The sequence below is a fragment of the Theropithecus gelada genome, chromosome 4 (assembly GCF_003255815.1).
Source record: "Theropithecus gelada isolate Dixy chromosome 4, Tgel_1.0, whole genome shotgun sequence".
In the NCBI taxonomy this organism is placed as follows: Eukaryota; Metazoa; Chordata; class Mammalia; order Primates; family Cercopithecidae; genus Theropithecus; species Theropithecus gelada.
The window spans coordinates 99,478,641-99,501,191 of record NC_037671.1 but is presented as its reverse complement, the minus strand read 5'-3'; the positions used below and the strand labels follow the sequence as shown (position 1 = coordinate 99,501,191).

General features: G+C 38.7%; 1 protein-coding gene across 1 annotated transcript in view; it reads left to right on the top strand.

The window, feature by feature from the left end:
- SIM1 (SIM bHLH transcription factor 1) overlaps nucleotides 1-22,551 on the top strand; it is a 75,181-nt gene that overhangs the window by 15,943 nt on the left and 36,687 nt on the right. The window contains exons 7-9 of the mRNA XM_025383463.1: nucleotides 345-544; nucleotides 772-878; nucleotides 1,590-1,737. Coding sequence (XP_025239248.1) covers nucleotides 345-544; nucleotides 772-878; nucleotides 1,590-1,737 — 455 coding nt within the window. The remainder of the gene's footprint in view (nucleotides 1-344; nucleotides 545-771; nucleotides 879-1,589; nucleotides 1,738-22,551) is intronic.

Sequence of the window (22,551 nt, the reverse complement as noted above, 5' to 3'; positions counted from 1 at the left end):
GAGGTTAGAAACCAGAGCTTTAGTTCGAAGCTATGGGTCTCACTTTGAATGTCGTTGAACGTCATTAGCAGGTTTCAGGGCCCTACTTCGCTATTCGGATGCGTTAGGGTTGGTGGGGCCAGGCCTCTACATTTTTTATGAGCTCCCAGGTGAGTTCAGTGTGGCTGTACAGTCACTTTCTTAAGACACCTTAGAGCACCAATAACTGGATTCCTTAGTGCATGGGCGTGGTCAGCACAGCGTTTATGGCTGAGTCGAGTTTCAACATGTTTCAGCCCCTTCTCCACCTTTTGGCGGCTCTTCCTCACTGTGGCTGAGTCTCCTTCCCTCTCCCTCTGCCTCAGGTCATCCACTGCAGCGGCTACTTGAAGATCCGCCAGTACAGCCTGGACATGTCCCCCTTCGATGGCTGCTACCAAAACGTGGGCCTGGTGGCCGTGGGCCACTCGCTGCCTCCCAGCGCCGTCACGGAGATCAAGCTACACAGCAATATGTTTATGTTTCGCGCCAGCCTGGACATGAAGCTCATCTTTCTGGACTCTAGGTGGGTGGGCAGGGCCGGAAAGGGCTTCCCTTAGCCTGAGGGCGGCCCTGCTTAGTGACTGAAAGCTTTCCGTTTATCCTATGAGCCCATTTTGCAGAAGAGGCGACTGAACCGTCCCTGGAAAGTGAGGGCGGACAGCTAGGTCTCAGAGGGCTGTCGAGGGTGTGTTTTGAGGGGTATCCCTGCACCCCCACCTGCACTCATCCTGCAGGGATTGCTCTCCTCAGGGTGGCGGAGCTGACGGGGTACGAACCTCAGGACCTGATTGAGAAGACCCTGTACCACCATGTGCACGGCTGCGACACCTTCCACCTGCGCTGCGCGCACCATTTGCGTAAGGCGCCACCCTGCCCCGTACCCAGGCAAACTTGGCGCTTCCCCTGGTTAGGGGGTGGGGGAGCCACGATTTAAGGGGACAGGTGGGAGCCCAAGGAGGTTGGTGGTGGTGTGTGAGGCCTCCTGAGAGGCTGCTCTAACACTGGGCCCACCTAATTCTCTAACATCCGCGGGCAGCTAATACAGGCGGAAGAAGCATTTCTGGGAGAAATCCGTCCCCCGTCCCCCGCGAAGGTATATTATTCTCCTATTGGTATTTTTTTCCCATCTGCGAACCACATTAAAGATGAACAAAAACCAAGGCTGGAACTCACTTGCGTTGACTCGCCTGGCTTTTGATACAGCTTTGCTTTGAGCGTAATCTCCCGGGCTAGGAACGTGAGCGCCAGAGTTCAGCTGCCCAGAGCTTTACTTCCATAGTTAGAAAAGCAAATCTGGAGGAAACCCCCAGCTATAAGTGTTCCCCTCTTTGCTAATGGTGAAGACATCCGACCACCCCGCTATCATCCCTATAAGGGTGACCGGAGGGCTCGATGCAATATAACAAGACAATCAATTCTTTTGGGAATTTGCCTGTCCTCTCCCTTTCCTGCCTGGTGAGGTTATTAGGACCCACAGGGGGCCCTCAATTCTCACCACCAGGGATTGCATTTGGGACTAGTCCCGAGCAGGCTAGTTCACCACCATCTGCCTCCTGTCTCTCCGTCAGTGCTGGTGAAGGGACAGGTGACCACCAAGTACTACAGGTTCCTGGCGAAACACGGAGGCTGGGTATGGGTGCAGAGCTACGCGACCATCGTGCACAACAGCCGCTCCTCCAGGCCACACTGTATCGTCAGCGTCAACTATGTCCTCACGTGAGTGCAAGACTGAGACCCCTTCACCCACTCCAGGCGACCCTGCTCTCTGCGAGAGTGCGGGGTGGCGGCGCAGCCGGGTTAGACAAGGCTCGGGCCACTGGGAATGCCGTTTTGACCCTCGAGTGCTGGCTGCTCCAAGAGGAGGCAGGTCGAACACTTTCATCTTTTTGAAGAGGCTTTCTTCGTTATATTCTAGAGAAAGATTTAGGAGTTTTTCCATCACAGTCCATATTTGCTTTCTTCTCTTTCTTTTTCTCTCTTAACCTTTTAAGCGAACTCTGCATTAAATAAAACTTAATGCGGCAGAAAGAAAAAGAGAGAGAGAGGAAAGGATCCGACGTACGGAGGCATTTATCGTTAACAAACAGGACATCTGTTTCATTTTTTCAAATCTGGGGTTTGAAGTTCTTAATTTTAACCAGAGTCTCCAATCAAAGTTAAGAGTTCTGAGAGAGTGGTTTTCCCCCTGAACCACAAAGGGGGCTTAAGTGACCAGGAGGATCTGACTTTAACTCGCAGGAAGCTAAGGGACCCCAGCGAACGCTGCAAGTCTTGGCCGGTGCCCAGGCCCCGCGCGGGGTGTAATTGCTTCACTGAGTGAGGAGCGGAGCTCTGGGTGCCACCTGCGGGCGCGACTGACAGGGAGGCTGCAGAGGCCTGCATTTCAGCCTTATTCTTGCTAGAAACAATAATAGTTTCTGGTTACCAGTGTGGCCCTGCAGGTTGATCACGTGGCCTGGTGTGTGGCTGGTGAAGAAAGCAAGTTCTGTATAATGTTTGTGAAAGTCTAGTTGCTTAGGGTTGAAGCCTTTATGAAGAACTCTTTTGTGTGTGCAGTTGCGCTCCCCCCACCTTTTTTTTGGTAGAGGTTGAAATTCTTGTGATTTTAGGGAATCTCATAGGTTGTTTACTTTGGAAGTTGGAAGTGTTGACACACCAGGCACTTAGTAGAATGCTCTTTAGACATTAGGAAGTTGGTGAAGGGGTGCTATTTGGAATCAGACTATACTATAGGTGATGAGGACTAGATTCGTTTCATGTTGTTTTAAATTGCCAAATTAAAAATGTAGTAGTTGGAAATATTATGCTTGGCAGTAAGACTATTTATTCTGTGTCTTGTTTAATAAGAAAATTTAATTCAATAGACTTAGAAAATGAATTTGGCTTAGATGAGGATTCAACATTCAAGAATAGTAGCTGACAATTAAGAATAATCTTTTACTTTTTTTCATCTTAGTAAACAGTGTTAATATTATATAATTCTTGTAATATCAAGAAGGCTGTATATTTTAATACAAAACAGAAAATTTACCAATATTTTGGGTTTCATGAAACAAAACCATCAATTTTATGAATACAGTTGTTCATATTATTAAAATAAATGCAAGAGAGAATGGCAAAGCATAATTCATAAAATAGGCCACTCTGTGAAGCAGTAGTATTAAAGGGTGAAAAATTACGTCTGCTTACCATGGAAAGGAAACGGACATTCTTTAAGAAGGTACTTTGTATGTCTGAGACATCACAAGCGTTACACATACACTCTGTTCTCTGGTGGGTGCCTGTGGTTAGTAATCATTTTCTATCAAACAGCAGGGTATATAGTCACACAGACCCATATAAATGATCCAAATGCAAGTTAGACCTCCCAATGGGTAAACTTAATTTATGTTTGGAGTCATTTGAAATATTCTGTTTTGTTTTCCAGTAGATAAGTGTACATTTTTTCTTCTGTTGATTGTGTCATTCCTGACTTTACATACTCCTTCAGAACTGTAGAATTAGAGGATCAACTTTACATCAAATTTAAAAAGATGTAATGAGGATAAATAAATGATTAATAGAAGGAAAAAGAGCATGGTGCACATTAAAACATTTTATACCTCTGAATGAAAATGGAAATAAACACACAGAAGCATATATACACAGCACACAAGATGAAAAGCTGAAATTGATTACCCTTTTATGAGTCTCAGCTTCAGTTTCTTGTATGAAAATTCTTAGGACAATTTTTATAGCTGCAAATGTGGAAATTGCTTTAGATGAAATGTCATCAAGTGGCTCTGTGTATGTTGACAGGATTTTCATAATGAACAGGTTGCAGTTTGTTTGATGTGCATATCACACATCTGGCTGGAAGTTACTAATTTACATTGTCTTAGCAAATTAAATAGATGGCTATTGATTCTCCATGGTTGTAGTGAACTACTACATACATTTGTTTTTTAGGGCTACTTCCCTATGAAGCCTGAGAATGACAAGTGAATTCTTTCTAAATACACCACCTCAAACAAAGTACTTAAAATCACAAGCTCCCAAATAGTTTGACATGCCAGATGTTTTCCAAATTTAAATGTTTTAATAGCATATATTTTAAAGGGATTTTCATGTCATGAAAGTAGAGATTTTAAATAAGCCTTGGTCAAATGAGGTTGTGATGTTTTGGTAGAGGCAACATTCGTAAGCTCATTAATTTTCTAATTTCCTGATTTATTGCTGAAGTTAAAATATGCCTAGAAAAATAAGTTATTATCTAACAAAAGCAACAATGATTAGACTTATTTAGTAACCTTATTTTAATAAGTGGTTGCAACAGGGCATATAGGAAAACTGGATGATTTTAGAGGCAGGGGGTACATGCCTTGGTGCTTTTTACTGACTTTTGTATGCCCACTATATGTTCTGAAAATCTGGAGAGGTGAGCGAGAAGATACTGTGATTAAATTCTGAAAATTCCCTTAGTTTTTCTGGGTCTCTGAGGTTCAGTGAAGCTTCTATAGCTCTTCATTAAACCCTCGCTCCAAAACAAAACAAAACAAAACTAATCAGTTCATGATTTTCTGTAAGACACACATACCCTGTTAGCTTTACTTTACACATTTAAAAAATATTTTTCTTATAAGTTATGAGTATCCTCAGGCTTTGAAATAAGTGTTAAGTATGACAAGTCTTACTCTCTGGTTATTTTCAAGAGGGTAGGTCAATGGAATTAGTGTCTAGTAACAAGGATGTCAGGCAAAGTCCAGAATATATGGAGTATACTGTGTAAAGACCTATGTGAGTCTTCTTGAATTCATGTTTTCTTCAGTTTAATTACTATTATTAATTATTCATAGCCAGCTCAGATGGAAAGCTTTAGTTTTTAATGTAAAGAAAATTGAAAATATAGAACACTTAATAAACTATGAAAAACAATTTCTAAGAAAATTAACAGTCTTGGTTCTATTTATGTTTTTAGACTACATATATTTTTAAAATAAGAAATATTCGGCCACTTTTAAAGATAACCCAATAGAGTATAAAATTCCTATTTAAAAATATTTTAAAACATAAACTTTGCAAATATAAAAGTTGAAAGAGAAGTAAATGAATATCCATATTCACATCATCTACATCCAACAACTGTTATTTTCCTATATTTGCTTTAAATCTCACTCTACCCATATGTGTGCTTATTTTTAATGTGTATTTTTTTTTCCTACTAAATCACTTCAAAGTAAGCTACAGATATCATGGTGCTTCATCCTTGAATAGCATTTTCCAACATAGCCACTGTACCATTTATGATGACACATTTAAAGTGTTAAAAATTATTGTGTGTAGAGCTTGCAAAAATATAGTTGAGAGCTAGTTTACCGGTGCCATTAAAAACAATCTGCCACTAATGTTCATCAAGTACTCATTGGTGTATGATCTCAATTAGGCTGATTGATAGATATTTTGTGAGGAGACCTTCGTAGGATAGAAGGTTCTAAATGACACTGTATTTTAAACTAGCTTTCTAATAAGACTTGCAAGCTAATACAATTCTGATATTATGTCTGGAAAGTAAAAGAGAGAGAATAGATTTAGTGAGAAATTTGGAAATTTTGGAATCAGACAGATTTAACATCTCAACTTATTTTTCTTAGCAAAGACGGCTTCTCTGCTTATTTATTTTCTACGTTTAGGATGGAACATTGCTTTCCTAGAAAATCTCACGTGGTGTTTTAGAGTGATTCACTGAACATATATAAGGAAGTAGTCTTCTGTGTTAAAATTTCTATTTCTGTGTTACTAAAAGCAAAACAAATAGAGACAATTTATATTGGTAGTGTATTTAACATTTGCTGTCTACTAAATACCCCTTTTGAATTCATAGAAAAGTTAGGCCAAATACCAAAGGTGACGTACAGTACTTCCTTCATGTCAATGAAAATAAAAAGGGTCTCTATATTATAATTACTGTAGATCCCATACTTTTTGTTGTTGTTTGTATACCATGTTAACCACAACAATTTACCATTATGAGAACCACTGTAGTTCTTAGAATTAAAAAGGATTTTAAATGTTAACATATTCTGTAAGTATAAAACCTGACATATCCTTGTCATAAAGTAGCAAACATTAAAATATGTTCATATTGCTTTCCTCTTTTAAGTACATTATTGGTGCTGAGTTAATTTGGGTTTTCAAATTTTAAAAAATTATTTATTTAAAGACCAGTGATGCATTATTATTATTATAGCAGTTTTTAGAGAACACTTTAAAACAACTTGACCAATAACATATATAGTTAACATATACAGTTATTTATTTTCCTGGTTAGCAAAATCACTTTTATATTACAAATAATATAAATACAAACAATATAAAATTTCCTTTTCACTTAGCAAGCTACAGAAAATATAAAATAATTTACTCTCTGGAGCATTTGTATAGACTTAATCTTTTGATCTTCCAAAATAATAATCATGCACTAACGTATACCCATAAATTAGATTTGATCCTTAATTGTGTTTAATCTTTACTAAGATAATATTGAACATCAGAGTCACAATTTTCTTTTTAGATGATCTTTCATGTAACTTAATGATTATAAAAACAAATTGAAGACATATTTGTATTAATACTAATTTTATAACTACCAAAACACTTAGTTAAAAGGAAGAGCCAGGAGATTTAGTGTCTTTTGAAATACATAATACAAGTTAAATATTCACTTAAATAATCTTATTCTTCACACACTTTTTCCTTATTATAGTATTTTATCAAAAGGATCTGTATTTGGTTTTGAATTCATCTTTTATGAACTTAAAGACTTTGTATTTTTTTAAACAAATACTGAATGCATATCTGTTTCAACGTGCTGTCACATTGGTTACCTGACTTGCTTCTTTGATGGCTCTGCACAGTGGTTGGGTCAGAGATTGCTTTTCGTATTTTTAGGTGTGGAAACTGAGGCTCAGTTATGCTGAATAAGTAGTGAAGCCAGAATTAAAAGCTGGTGTGTCACTCCTACTGCATCCTGCTGTTCTCTGTGTATAGGGGTGGAAGTGGAAGGTGGTTGTAGGAAAGATGTCTGAGAGACAGGGATGGATTTGAATGAATGAGACCTGTAGCGTTCAGCCCACAAAACTTCAAGATAGGCTTTGATCTGAATTCACGATGGAAGATTAAGAAACTGCCTCTTTGTGGTTGCTTCACAAGTGTGTGCAGATATTGACATTTTCCTAGCTAAAATTTAGCTGTTCTGTCTTCTCAATGACATTCAATTAAGAATGTCTCATTTTTCCCCCATAAGTTTCACTAAGGGCGTTTTCATTTTGTAAGAAGAAAATGTAGCCTGCAAGCATTTTAGTGTTTTAGTGAATTGCTTGGTTCTAGACTACACAAGTACATTATTGCTATTACTAATTATTCTATTTCTGCGACCAGATTTAACATTTTATGTTTTTACTAAACAAAAGAGTTAACCCAAATGTCAGTAGATTTGCAAACCAAGTCATATGTGATGCAAATTGCCTGCTGTGGCAGGGGTGTATTTCTTACATGGTGTGTGTGTGTGTACATCCCCATGGGGATGGGATGGGAGGAAGGAATTGGCCCTTTTCTGCCTTTGAGAGAGAATGGAGGGGATATATGGCAGGAGGGGATGCCCCCTGGGGGTTCTATTCAGAGGCCTGGGATAGAGAACCTCCCAGTATTCTTCGGGCTGCTGTGCCATCCTCTGGCCCCTTCGCATTGCCACTACCCAACTACTTCTCCCTCCCCAGGCCTCTCTGGCCTCCAGTCCTTCCTCTGTTGTTGCCCTGACCTGAAGGGCACTGATTCACAGGAGTTTCACTTTAGTTCCCGGGTAGAGGCCACTGGGTGTGTACTAAATGACCAGGCTGTCTACTTTCCTCTGGCTTTCTCTTAGTCTGGCTGTTGGGAAAAAAGGGTTTTGATCTTTGACTCACATTGTAGAAAAACATGGATCACTGCCTTATTTGAAGGCAGGGACCCATACATGTGATTGTGAATGGATGGAGAAATTCAAGGGAGGCTTTACTTGAACTCCAGAAAAACATGTTTTTGTCTCCTGACTTAGTCTACTCACAAGGGAAACACTGTTATGTTTGATACAAGATGTGTGTGTGGTGGGGGGTGGGGTGGATTATACATATCTTCATAATTTAGTAAAAGGTTGCTACTGCTTTCACCTTAACCAATACTTCCTTCTCGGTTCTTGGCCTATGATGTCTTTCTAGATGAGCAGGTGATCATAGAAAATTCACTGGAGTTGAAATGCTAGTGTCTATAATTAAACCTTCATGCAAAAAAAGGATTGGTTGGAGTTTAGATGAAACTTGGAATTCCTGAGTGCCTGTCAATAGAGGAATTTAACGTTCTGGCTTGCCTGAGGGAGTAAACTCTCCGACCCCATCTCCCTTTCTCCTGCCTCTGGCATTCCAAGGACAGGGAGCTGGCAGGGAAGAGGGCTCCTCCTTGGTGATCATGGAACTGAAAGAAGTTACTTTGCAGGGCATTGACAATGTTCTGGGGTCTGGCTGAGCCTGGGCCATCTCCAGAAAGTGGTATTGCTGTAGGATTGTGATTTTGTTTTTACAAACACCCACAGTATCATTTTCCAAGCAATCTGTGAAACAAAGGCATGAGCTTTAGTGCCAGATGGGCCTGGGTTAGAATGAAGACTCGGCTACATAGTAGCTGTGAGGCCTTGAGCATATTACGCTACCCCTTTGACCCTCTGTTGCCCCATATATGAAATGGGGACATTTGTACCCACCTTTTGGGAATTTGTGGAGGATTAAATGAGATAATATAGAGAGAGAATATAGCACAGTATCTGACAGAAAGCAGGTGCTCAGAATTTCTTAGCTGTTTTTATTAGCTCTTGCCAATTATGTAATGTCAACTAAAATACTTTGAAAGAGAATTACTAGTTTTCTCCTTAACTTGACTTTCTATATCCTTAAATCCAAAAATTTAGGTGTTTATTTTCTCTTCCCTCCCTAGTCCCTCAACACACAAACCTCCAAGTTTTGTGCTGTTTGTGTGTGGTGATTTCTGCAGTTTGGTTAGGCTCACCGTGTTTTTCACTGTAGTCTTGATACTCTAAGGGGAGTAGAGATTTCTATGTGGAGGGAGAAAACACAGCATTTACTGAGCACCTTCTTTGTGCTAGAGAGGGTGGAAGGTGTTTACATAGGTTAGTTTCTTGTGGAAAAAGAGATCATAAGAAACTAACCTAATATTTAGGGTAATTTAGTTGGAATCAGTGTTTTGTCAACTTTACCAATGCTAGTAGTTATAATTTAATGTGCATAAAACACCAAACACTGACATTTCTGATGGTGTTCAGTGGAGCCTTTTGTATATTCCTCATTGTTCTACACGGACTGAGTGTGGCTGTATACCAGTGTTTCATGGAGTATAGCAGATTGCAATGATTAATTGCATGATTACATGAAGTAGGAATCTTAGCATTTCTCAAGCAGTTGACAATTTAGTTGGCGAAATAGAAGGGTTTCATTGAAATCTTTGAGAAGTCAGATTAGCCCAGTTTGCAATGTTATAGTATACTTGCACCATTTGCTAAGGACACAGAATACAAAGGAGCTCAAAGTGACAGTGGAGCTATCAGGGAAAGGATGGAATTTTAAGGGTTGGAAGCAGAAGTAGGGTGTTTTGAGACGGGTCAGTGACCTATATATATTTGTCATGTTGTTCTTTTCCAGTAAGTACTCCTTGTAATGTCGTTAGTATCACTCTTCAAATTAGATTCAAATGGTGATGGTCTCAGTGCTCTTGTCTAAGCTGGGTTTTCTCTTTTTCTTTACATTCTTTACCTTGAACTGCATTGCTGAAACTGAGCATGTTTCTTTTTTTAAATTTCAATAGTTTTTGGGGTACAAGTGGTTTTTGGTTACATGAATAAATTCCTTAGTGGTGATTTAGGAAATTTTAGTGCATCTGTCACCCAAGCAGGGTATACTGTAGCCAATATGTATGTAGTCTTTTATTCCTCACCCCACACAACCTTTCCTCTGGAAGCCCCAAAGTCCATTATACCATTCTTATGCCTTTGCATCTTCATAGCTTAGCTCCTACCTGTAAGTGAGAACATATGACCTTTGGTTTTCCATTTCTGAATTACTTCACTTAGAACAGTGGCCTCCAGCTCCAACCACGTTGCTGCAAAAGACATTATTTCGTTCCTCTTTATGACTAAGTGGTATTCCATGGTATATATATACCACATTTTCTTTATCCACTCATTGGTTGATGGGCACTTAGATTAGTTCCATACCTTTGCAATTGCAAATTGGGCTGCTATAAATGTGCATGTGCATGTTTCTTTTTCATAAAATGCCTTCTTTTCCTTTGGGTAGATACCCAGTAGTGGGATTGCTGTATCAAATGGTAGTTCTACTGTTAGTTCCTTAAGGAATTCCCATACTGTTTTCCATAGTGGTTATACTAATTTACACTTCTACCAGTAGTGTGAAAGTGTTCCCTTTTTACCACATTTATACCAATATCTATTGCTTTTTGAGTTTTAAATTATGGCCATTCTTGCAGGTGTAAGGTGGTATCTCATTGGGGTTTTAGTTTGCATTTCCCTGATGATCAGTAATGTCAAGCATTTCTTCATATGTTTGTTGGCTGTTTGTATATCTTCTTTTGCGAAATGTCTATTTATGTCCTTTGCCTACTTTTTGATGGTATTATTTGTTTTTCCTTGTTGATTTGTTGATGATCCTTGTAGATTTTGCATACTTGTTCTTTGTCATATGCATAGTTTGCAAATATTTTCTTCCAATCTGTGGGTTGTCTGTTTGTTCTGCTGATTTTTTCTTTTGCAGTGCAGAAGCTTTTTAGTTTAATCAGGTCCCATTTATTTATTTTCATTTTTGTTGCATTTGCTTTTGGGGTCATAGCCATGAATTCTTTGCCTAAATCCATGTTCAGAAGAGTTTTTCCAAAGTTATCTTCTAGAATTTATGATTTCATGTCTTAGATTTAAGTATTTGATCCATCTTGAGTTGAATTTTGTACAAGGTGAGAGACAGGGCTCCAGAACTGAGCGTTTCATCAGGACTGGAAACTATTTTTTTTTATATCCTCAAACCCAGAAATTTAGGTGTTTATTTTCTCTCCCTTCCCCAGTCCCACAACACACAAACCTCCAAGCTTTGTGCTCTTTGAATGTGGTGATTTCTGCAGTTTGGTCAGGCTCACTCTGTTTTTCACTGTTGTCATTGATACTCTAAAGGGAGCAGAGATTTCCATGCAGAGGGAGAAACGTCAGCATTTATGGAGCACTTTCTTTGTGCCAGGGAGGCACAGTCTCTTGCCATTCCCAAATGATTAAAATGTTCACTCAGCTTTAGTAATGAATACGGTTTTTTTTTTTTTTTTTTAGCATCTAGACTACAACACCATTTAAAATTTTTTTAGGGATATCAATATTCTGAATGCAAATCTTATTGAAATGAATACACTGTGCTACCGAGTGTATGATGGGTATATTTCAAAAATTATTTTCAGAAAGAAAATATGAGGTGTATATTAGGATGACAAACACCAGCAGATTGGAGAAAAGGGAGGTACAAAGTCCTTATACAGCTTGTTCCAGATTTGCAGGGTCAGAGGGTCTCATTTGATATTATCATCCTGTTGTTATTAGAATATGATGCAGTCTAAACCTTAGGCTTCTTAGTTGGATGTTTCAGACTCTGAAAAACATAGCAATGCATTACAAGTTATTTGAAAAATATGTTATCAAATGAGGTATCATAATATTTTATCCTATGACATGGCATATTAGTTAAGAGGTTGGGCTCTAGAATCTAGGGTCTATTGTCTGTTCCCTAGCACTGCCATTCATTAGCCCAATGACTATGAACAAATTGCTTAACTACACTATCTCTCTATTTTTTAAAAATCTGCAAAATGGGCCGGGTGTGGTAGCTCATGCCTGTAATCCCAGCACTTTGGGAGGCTGAGGTGGGTGGATCACGAAGTCAGGAGATCGAGATCATCCTGGCCAACATGGTGAAACCCCATCTCTACAAAAACACAAAAAATTAACCAGGCATGGTGGTGAGGGCCTGTAGTCCCAGCTACTCAGGAGACTGAGGCAGGGGAATAGCTTGAACCTGGGAGGCAGAGTTTGCAGTGAGCCAAGATCGCACCACTGCACTCCAGCCTGGTGACAGAGCAAGATGCTGTCACACAAAACCAAAAAACAAACAACGACAACAACAAAAACCTGTAAGATGCAGGTAGTAATAGGTTCTACCTCATAGAGTCAATTGGAACATTTAATGAGATCATGTGTAAGGTTGGTGGCTCTGTGCCTGACATAGTAACACTGAGTACATGTGAATTATTACAGTGGTTATTTTAGTGAAACTGAATAAAGTAATTTTTGTCCTGCCAATGAACACAAAATAAATGTATGTGAGTCTTTGAACTGAAGGAGGGAAAGCATGAGTCTTAGGAAGGCAGAGAGTGGCCCAAGAACAAGAAATCAGCAATTATGTTGATGCATCTGGAAAGATCCTCCTTCAACTGGTTAGAACTAGTGGCCTTTAAGCATTCATAAAAGGCTTATTGAACACCTATTATATATCAAGCACTGTGCACAGTTCAGAGGACATCAAAATGAGTAAGGCAGTGTCTGCAGGAAAAAGAAATAAGCATATGTCCAAGCTGTATCCTAGCCTGATTTCCCTGTGGGCTTGCTGGTAACTGAGATGCCTTTATGGAGGAAAGTGTGTCCATCCACAATTAGAAGGAAGACAGCCCAAAGCATCTTGGCACTGTTTGGGTCACTCCTGAGGAAAGAGCTCACAGGTGTAGTCAGACTGCTTTCTGGCTAGATAGTAGGAAGGGAGGAGAGACAGTGGGAGGAGTTGGACACCTTGGAAGGGGTGTGTGTGTGTGTGTGTGTGTGTGTGTGTGTGTGTGTGATGTGTATGGTAAGGGAGTTCATGACTGGCAGCAAAGTAACTGTCTACAGATTAAGGAGTTCAACTTTAACTCTCTCAAGGACGTTGCCCAGGGTGGGCCCTGTGTATCTCATTGCCTCAGGGAGAGAGAGCAGTTGTGTTGATTTTTGTCCTGTTGGAATGATGTTTTGTCCTGCTCTAAATGGGATTTTTCAAAATTTTGGGGGTTGAGTTCTGATAGGATTATGAATCTCAGTGAGTTTTTCAATTAAAGAATTATTCTAGATTCAAAATAGTCTTTGCAGATTTATTACATTTGAAATACATTGTCAATTTTTTTTAGATGTTTGTAATTTTTTTGCTTCTTTTTTCTTTTATAAGAGGTAATTCTCAGGCATTGCTGCTCTGTCTGGGAGAGACTGCGAGGTGGTTGTTAGCTCTAAGCTGAAAGAAGGGTGGCATGTTGTTTTGTTCATTACATGCTTAGGAAGGCTGAGGAGTAAGACAGACTCACATTTGAAGGGTGGCTGCTTTGTGTGAGAGGTCAGAGAGGTAAAGTGACTCAGCCAATACAATATAGCTAGTGAGTGGTCCAGCGAGCATACCAACCCAGGGCCTGGACTCCAGCATCCACCTGATTTCCTCTTTGGCATGTTTTCTTTAAGTGGATAATGCTGTTTTAGGGTGAACCATATGAAATTGTCACTTCTATACATTAAAACAGTTCAATATTGGCAATTTTATATGATTCCACCTAATATTTACATAGTCATTTATGATATTTTGCCAATATTTTGCATGGTCTATGGATAGTTTACCCCCTTTTTTAATATGGGGTCTCCACAAGGTGACTCGGTTTCTTCAGAGTTTGGGTATATTTGGAACCTACTCAATTGCCAGTCAATATCTTGAGCCCATCTCTTCTTCACTAATGTTAGCATCAACAGTCATGATGTTTTCACAAAACAACAACTGACATATCACCCACAGAACATTATTTTATTTAGAACATTTAATATTTTACCAGGATTCAAATGGGAGCTGCTGTCTTTACTAGAAGAATATTTTTTCTTTGATTGATTGCTAAATGGATAGGGCCTGTGAATGGATCCTTTTTTCCCCCCGCCCCAGGGATTTCTTGTTCAAACAGAATTTGTTGTATCCACATCAGTAAAGCCGTGCTAATACGGGCTGCCAGCCAGATTGTAGAAATAGCCTCATTATATTGAACTGGATATCATAATGGTACCCATTAAGGTGGGATTCTCTCTGTGTTTGTGCTTTTAAACCCAAGTCCCTTGCCACTTTTTACATCTCTCCAAGAATAGCAACATTCTCTGGTAAAATGCAATCTTAGAATGTGCTGTCTCTCACCTCTTCCTACTGAAAACCATTAACAAAAGTAGAATCCTTGGTTCTGAGCATTCTTACGGGTTTGCAGCTGCTCTTCAGTCATTCATTTTACTCTCGTGCTTGTAATGACTATAATGTGTTCTTGTGACTGAACCAGGAGCTTCACTTGTTTCAATACCTCCCATTAATTGATATTGGTGTCCAAACAAGTGACAGTCAAAGAGCTGCTTGTTATCAGATCAAACCAAATGCATCACAGAGTTTTTCATTTTAATTTTGATAAACCATTAAGAGACTAATAGTATTGGAAGGCACAGCATTTATATTCACTGTTGAAATCTTACCACAGTCCTGGCATAGTGAAGTATCTGTTGTGTTGGATTTGGATAACGGACCCTTGCAGGGTTACAGCTCAGGAATGCTAGAAGAATGACGCCCACAAAGGGGAGGGCAGAGTGAGTGTCAATTTCATTCCTCCAATTAGAGCAGTTAAAGAAATAGCAATGTGCAGGATAGCATTTTATTGTGAAGGCTAATTGAAAACCAGGAGGAAAATATTTAGAGACGTTACATGGCACTTTACAGTCTAATCTCTTTTCTATTTGTGTCTCTTCTTGGTTGACTCAATAGGACCTTCATTATAAACAAATTTCTATCATTAGAATCAGCTTAATCTCTGTTGCTATAATTAAGGTAATGGATAAGAAATGTTTTAGAGTGTAGTCCTCTCTATGACAAGCTGGGGATTGTTCATGCATTCACTCAGCAAATATTTCCTCAGTGCCTACTGTGTGCCAGGCCCTGGTAGGGCTACAGTGTGGCTGAAAGAGACAAAGTCCTTACCCTCATGGAATGTAAGTTTTTAAATATATATATATATATAGTATACATTATATATATAAAATAAATGTGTGTGTGTGTGTGTGTGTGTGTGTGAGAGAGAGAGAGAGAGAGAGAGAGAGAGAGAGAGAGTCTTGATCTGTTGCTCAGGCTGCAGTGCAGTGGCAAGATCATGGTTCACTGCACCTTGACCTCCCAGGCTCAAACGATCCTCCCATGGCCTCAGCCTCTGCAGTAGCTGGGATGGCATGCATATGCTACCACACCTGGATAATTTGAGCATAAATTTTAATATACTTATAAAATAATTATAAAGGAATAAAAAATGTCACATAATATCAGAAAGTGATAGGAGAAAAATTAAGCAGGACAAAGAGGTGGGAATGGTCAGAAAGGCTTCTCTAAAGACTCATAAATGAAGGAAGGGGCCAGCCATGTGGAGTCTTACAGGGAGAGTATTCCCAGCAGAAGGAAGTGAATGCAAAGGCCCTGAGGTGGAAACCTGCTTGGCATGTTGAGGAACAGAGAAGGTCACTGTGGTGGCCACCAAGTAAGAGAGGGGGAAGAATGGAAGGAAGTGATGCTAGAAAAATAGTCAGGGCCAGATCGTGTTGGATCTTGAAGGTTTTGGGAAGCCGTTGGAGAATTCTGCACACGGGTGTGACATGATCTGATTGTATATGAAAAGATCATTCTGACTAGTTTGGAGAATAGGCTTTTGGGAGTATGGGTGGTGGAGACAGAGAATACCATTGAGAAATGATTGTAATTGCCACAGTGAGGGAAGACGATGGCTTGAAACATAGGGTAGTGGTGAGGGGTCAGATTTGGCATACATTTTGAAGGTAGGCTCAGTGGGATTTGCAGATAGATTGGATACGGGATGTGAGAAGATGAAAGGGGTCAAGAACAACACCTAGATTTTTAGCCTCAGCAACTTGGGTAAATGGTGGGAAGGAACAGTTTAACAGGCAGAGGCGGCAACCAGGGTTGTGTGTGGACAACATGTTTAGCTTTGAGATGCCCATCATTCATCAGAGTGGAAATGTCACATAAGCACTTGAACCTGGGGGTCTGTGGAGTTGGGAGGTCTGGGCTAGATATTGGGGGTAAACAGTGTATGGAATTTAAAGTCAGCAGAGTGGATGAGATACCCAGAGAGTATGTGTTAATAGAGAAGAGAAGCATCCTGAAGACTAAACCCTGCGGCTCTGCAATGTTTTGGGGTCTGCAGAAATAAGAGGCACTCAAAAGGAGGTTAAGAGGAAACAGGCAGTTGGGAGTAGGGGTGGGAGTACTTCATTGAAAGATATCCAGTGAGGTATGCCTTGGGGAAAGTGTGAAGCTTGAATTTTGTCCTTGGAACCCTCCCTTTTCAGTGGTTTCTTATCTTCTCTGTGGTCTCCTTTCATCTGATTCCTTTCATTTAAAACAATAACAACAACAACTCAGATAACAACTGCTTTAGTTCTCAAAGTATGGCCCCTGATTGCAGCATCAGTACCATCCAGTGGCTTGTTAAAAATGCAAATCATTGGGCTCAACCGTAGACCTACAAATGAGAAACTCTAAGGGAAACGGCCCAGCAAGCTGTTTCTGTGGCGTGTTAACACACTCTTCGGGTGCTTCTGAGGCGTGCTGAAGTTTTAGAACTACTGCTTTCAGGAAAGTAGCTGATAAACTAAACAATAAATGATAACAAACTATTATCTCTCTCTCTCTCCCGTTTTTAGAGATAGGGTGTTACTCTGTCACCCAGGCTGGAGTGCAGTGGCATGATCATGGCTCACTCAGCCTCAAAATGCTGGGCTCAAGCAATCCTCCTGCCTCAACCTCTCATGTAGCTAGGATTACAGATGTGCACCACTATGCCTGGCTAATTGTTTTTTATCTTTTGTAGAGATGGGGTCTTGCTATGTTGTCCAGGCTGTTCTTGAACTCCCGGCCTCAAGCAGTCCTCCCACTTTGGCCAATGAATGAGTCATCACTCATCCAGCCCTACTATTATCTCTTTCTGGGCCATCGGCTTAAGACAAATAGATTAAAATATGAATAAATGAATTTTAAGCATCAGCTATTAGACCACTATTGAGACATCTTCATCATGGCCAGGGAACTTTCTCAAGCCCTATAAATCATAAAAACTGGCTGCTGCTGCCTATTCTGTCTTTGGTAATGGGCTCTGTTGATAACTATGTATTCTGTATAGTAGTATGCAAGTTCTCTGACTTCAGGTATAGAGACAATGAAAATTTTGGTATTTTAGTGGGCAATCTGAAATCCCTAGCAACTACTCAGAACTTATTTTGTTTAAACGCAACTTATCTACCAGGCAATTTAAAATAATGTCTGAATACTGAAGCACAGAATAATACTAATAATAATGGTAGGACATTTGTTGAATTGTGGATTTTTATTCATAAAATAAATCTCAAATTTATTTTAGTCATTTAAATAATAGAGTTTGATGTATATTTAGCCAAGCATTACAGTAGTAAGGGCTTTAAGGAGATTAGAAATAAATGAATCCAATTAAAGAACATGTCTATGAGATTTGATATGTCATAGGTATGAATGAACTGTTTGCACAGCAACTGTAAAGAAACCATTAATGATTAACTATCTAGAAGAGGTTTAATCAAGAATAAATGTTATAGGACATATTTTAAAATATTTAAGTTAAACAAATGAAGATTTGTGCATTTGAAAACATTGCATCATGCCATCATTTTTTGCGGTGTCATTTTCTGGGGAGTTCAGAATCTGAGGCTCTACTTTTCTATAATCTACAGAAATGCCAGTGTCTTTGTGTTGTACAGAAAAGGGCAGAGCTTCCAACCTGCTGTGAGGCTTGGCCTTATGGGGTCTCCCCATGTGAGATCCTGTGGGGAATTTGGAGACTCTGTGGCCTTGGGTATGGGGTCTAAATTTCCCAGTGTCGTGGAAAATTATTTTATGATTACAGGTAACTTTTTTTGTTCCTGGAGTTTGTGTGGAGCTGAAAACAGGAGGTATGCTCTTTTCACCCCTCCACCAGAGGATACTTTTAGGGTTTAGGAATCAGTTTTGCTAAGAACTAGGTAGGAAAGCTGTTTCTGTGATAATAGAACCTCAACCAAATGTAAGATGTTCAGTAATGGGATCTTCCATTACTTATCTTTTTTAGGTATTGGAAGACTTCTAAAGGGGAGGTACACTTGAAAGACATTAGCTTAATAAATGACAGTGAAGGGTCTGGTGAGGGGGATGGACACAGAGGGTGGGGAGGTGGGAAATAATGGAAAAGAGGGGGCCAGAATAACATATGTGTATTTTATTTCCTAGTTTTTGAAAATAAAAGAAGTAATACAAATGTGATTGATATTAATATGATATTAATATTACTTTTTCTTTATATTTGATTCTTTTCTAGAACTGGGCTACAATTAGGAGTTTAGATTGTGGAAGAAGAGACTGACAATTTTAAATATATGCCTCATTTGAAAGAGGCAGCATATTTTGTGTTTATTCAGATCTAACTTTTAAAGACCAACACCCTCTTCCAGCCTCCAAGAAAATAAGAAACAGAAAAAATATAAGGTCAATAGAATGTAGAACTTCAACCTGAAGGATTCACAAATATATTTAAACTTTAGTAGCTAAATACGGAATGAATTTCTGAGCAGAATAAAGTTCCTTAGAACAAAAAATGTGGCCCCCGCATTAGGGTTTACTTCATTTGAACAATGACAAATGTACCATTTATAAGCCACATGAAACTAAATTGTTTTAAGAAAGTTCATGACAATACTTTATTTTTTTTTCAATTGTGGTAATAATTTAGATTATATTGTCCTAAGAAGGAAACAGAAAGTCATATAGCTCACATGAAAGCCTTCAGAGACAGATAATTCTATAAGGTAGGAAGGGTGGAAAACAGATCAGAAAGTAAGTGAAACATGCAGGCACTGAGACAGCATGTGGATATTTTAAAATTACAGATGGCATACCTGAGGAGCTGAACCTTGAGGAAAAGGAATTTACTAATGCTTTCTCTTTTGTAATTTAATATACACAAAGAAGACATTCTGGAAATGTAAAGAAAGTTTTAATATGAAATGAAAAGTACCTGAAATTTGCCTCAATTAGTATTTTTTTAAAAGAAATATTTTTCTGATTGTAAAAGTCATACATACTAGAGAAAAAATTAGGGTAATGCAGAGATGTTTAAAGAGAAGATGAAAGACATCTTTAATCCATTTTCGAATATCAACTAAATATTTTAGTTTATTATCTCTCAATATGCATATAGAGTACATGTCAAAGAGAGATAATTTTTTACTTTATTATGTATATTTTATGTCATTAGAGTAAAAATATTTAATAACTGCATAATATTTTATCACAAGGATATATCATAATTTAGTAATTCTATTATTGTTGGTTCTTCTTATTTCATTATTTATAATTAAACTTAAGAGATTATGCTGTGATAAACACACTTGTATACAGTTTCTTTTCTTTTTATTTTGAGACGGAGTCTCACTCTGTCCCTCAGGCTGGAGTGCATGGTGCACTCGGCTCACCGCAATCTCTGCCTCTGGGTTCAAGCGATTCTCCTGCCTCAGCCTCTCGAGTAGCTGGGACTACAGGCATGTACCACCATGCCGGGCTAATTTTTTGTATTTTTTGTAGAGATGGGGTTTCACCATGTTGACCAAGTTGTTCTCAAACTCCTGACCTCAAATGATCCACCCGCCTTGGCCTCCCAAAGTGCTGGGATTACAGGCATGAGCTACTGCGCCCTGCCCTGTATACAGATTCTTGATACTTATCTCTAATTATTTTTATAAGATATATTCCCAGAGGTGGAATTACCATAGTTCCCCCTTATCCACAGTTTTGCTTTCTGTGGTTTCAGTAATATGAGGTCAACTGTAGTCCAACAATAAGTGAGTGCAATGCAATTTTAAGAGAGAGGGAAAGAGAACATGTTTACATACAATTACAGCATGTAGTTATAATTGTTCTATTTTATTACCAATTATTATTGTTAATCTCTTATTATACCCTATTTTAAAATTAAACCTTATTATAGGTATATAATAAAGTGTGTGTGTTTTCCTATACATACATTTCCTATAATGTATGTATAGGGTTTGGCACTATCCATGATTTCAGGCACCCACTAGGGGTCTTAGAATGTACTCCCTTGGATGAGGGGACACTAGTGTGCTGAATTTAAGGTATGAACATTCTTAAAACTCTTGATAAACACTACCAGTTTACTGTCTTACTAGTAGTATATAAGAATGTTCATTTATTTCACCTTATCTTCATTTGGATTTATTGTCATTTAAAATTTTTTGCTAATTTGAAAGCAAAAATGGCACCCATTAGCTGCTTTAATTCATTTTACTCGTGAGGTTAAACCTTTACAAAATGTTTCTCAGCAATTTGTGCATTGTTCATGTATTTTTTCTTATTTTTCTACTGCAGATATATTGTATTTCTTGTTGATTTGCAGAAGTTATTTCTCTGGGCGTCTAAAACACTATCTTTCTAATTCCTTCAATACAATTGTAATAGTCCAAATAAATGCCTGAGGATGAAATTAATTTAAAATTCCAATTTGGCTAAGTATCACATATGCTGAGCCTGAATTATAATTTCATAAAATAAGTACATTTTATTAATGTGCATAACAGTAAACCATGATTTGCTTTTTTAAAATTTAAGACCTTACAGAACTTCAGAATGATCATTATTAATTATAATCTGAGAATTTAAGAATCTCTCACATAAACTCACTTACTTAGTAGATATCTCTTTCTCATTTATGTAAAAATATTTACCAGTATTTGAATTTTTATTCATTTGGATTTGAGATGAGCAAAAGTTTATTAAAAGATAATTATTTTGTTAATCACTTGCAAGTGAGCATCTGTTCTATGTGAGATACTGTCTAGACAGTAAATAAAGGCTGTTATAAGAAGGAATTTAGAAGGAGGTTATCAAGATATGAAGCCACCACACTGTAAGACAGAACATTAGAAATGCCAGTTGAGTGGTTGAGGCAGTGAATGGTATAGGAACTCAGAGGAAGGAGCTGGGAGAAATCGCTGTGGCCTGGAGGGGTGAGGGAACAAATTTAGATGTAGTGTGATGGCAGATCTGGATTTAGCTATATTTCCACTTGTTCCATGGGTTGGTATGAAGGTATTAAACAATCTCTGTTATGAGGCTGGTTGACTTTGGCACATCTTATCATTTCACAATTTTTTTGCCTTACTTTTTGGTTGTTATTGTTTGCCTGTTGATTACACTCATGTGTTTCTGTCTTGAAATTACAATGTGATAGCAAACTTTGTGTCTGAACCATTCCTTACCCTTGTGATGCCATCCACTCCATAGCATGTTGGATGAAACCTTCAAAGTGGAGAAGAAAGATGGTTTCTAGGCAGAGGCAATGTATGTTTATGTAAAACCAAAGACTTTGGGACAACTATTAAAATCACCAGATCAAATGGAGAAAACTACAAGGAGCAAACATAAATCCACTTATTAGTATGAGACTATTACAATTTCCAAGGGTGCCTTAGCCTAATTTCCCAGCAGATTGTCTTAGTCTGTGAGACCCTCGCAGTATTCCTTCTTGTCAGCTCTCTCTGCTGGGCTCCATGGGAGCTTGAAAATGAAACATAAAGTAGGTCTCTCTGCTGCGGACGTTTACCCAGTGGCCAGGCGGTAACTCTGCCAGAATATAAAGAAGGTCATGCACTTCGTGTAACAGTGACTCTAGAATCCAATTAAAAAGTTTAGTGTAAGGCACAGTCATTCCCACCTAATCCGATCACGGTTTAATGCAATCCTCTGCTTATTTCAATCAGCGCCTTTGGAGCCAAATCAATTGTATGTCTTTGTTTCCACGTTTTCCTTGGTAATTTGATCACCTTCAGCTGTTTAAAAAAAAAAAAAGCTCAACCAGGAAATCTGGCAACCTCTTTTAAGAATTGCCACATAACATAAAGCCAACAAAGAAGCTCCAGATTGGCCAGCCAACTCCAAATTGACATGACAGAAGCAAAAATAAAGTTGTCTAAAATGAAAGTGGAATATGGTGGGGTGGAAGAGAAAAGTTATTGCAAATAATCTTGAATCAACAAGAACTGATGAAATACTGTTCATTGCTTTCTCTGTACACTCATTCAAACTCACTTGAAATTGTAAATAGCTCCAAATTTCTTTATAAATTAGTTTGGCTACTGGTATTATGGAGGCTATTCTCCCAGTTGAAATGATAGAAATAATGTGAATGCATTTCTCTAAATCTGACAATGCAGTTTTTGTGGCAAAGACACCTTCTATTGGCTTTCCAAGGGTGTCACGCTGAGCTTCCCATATGGCATGTTGGCAT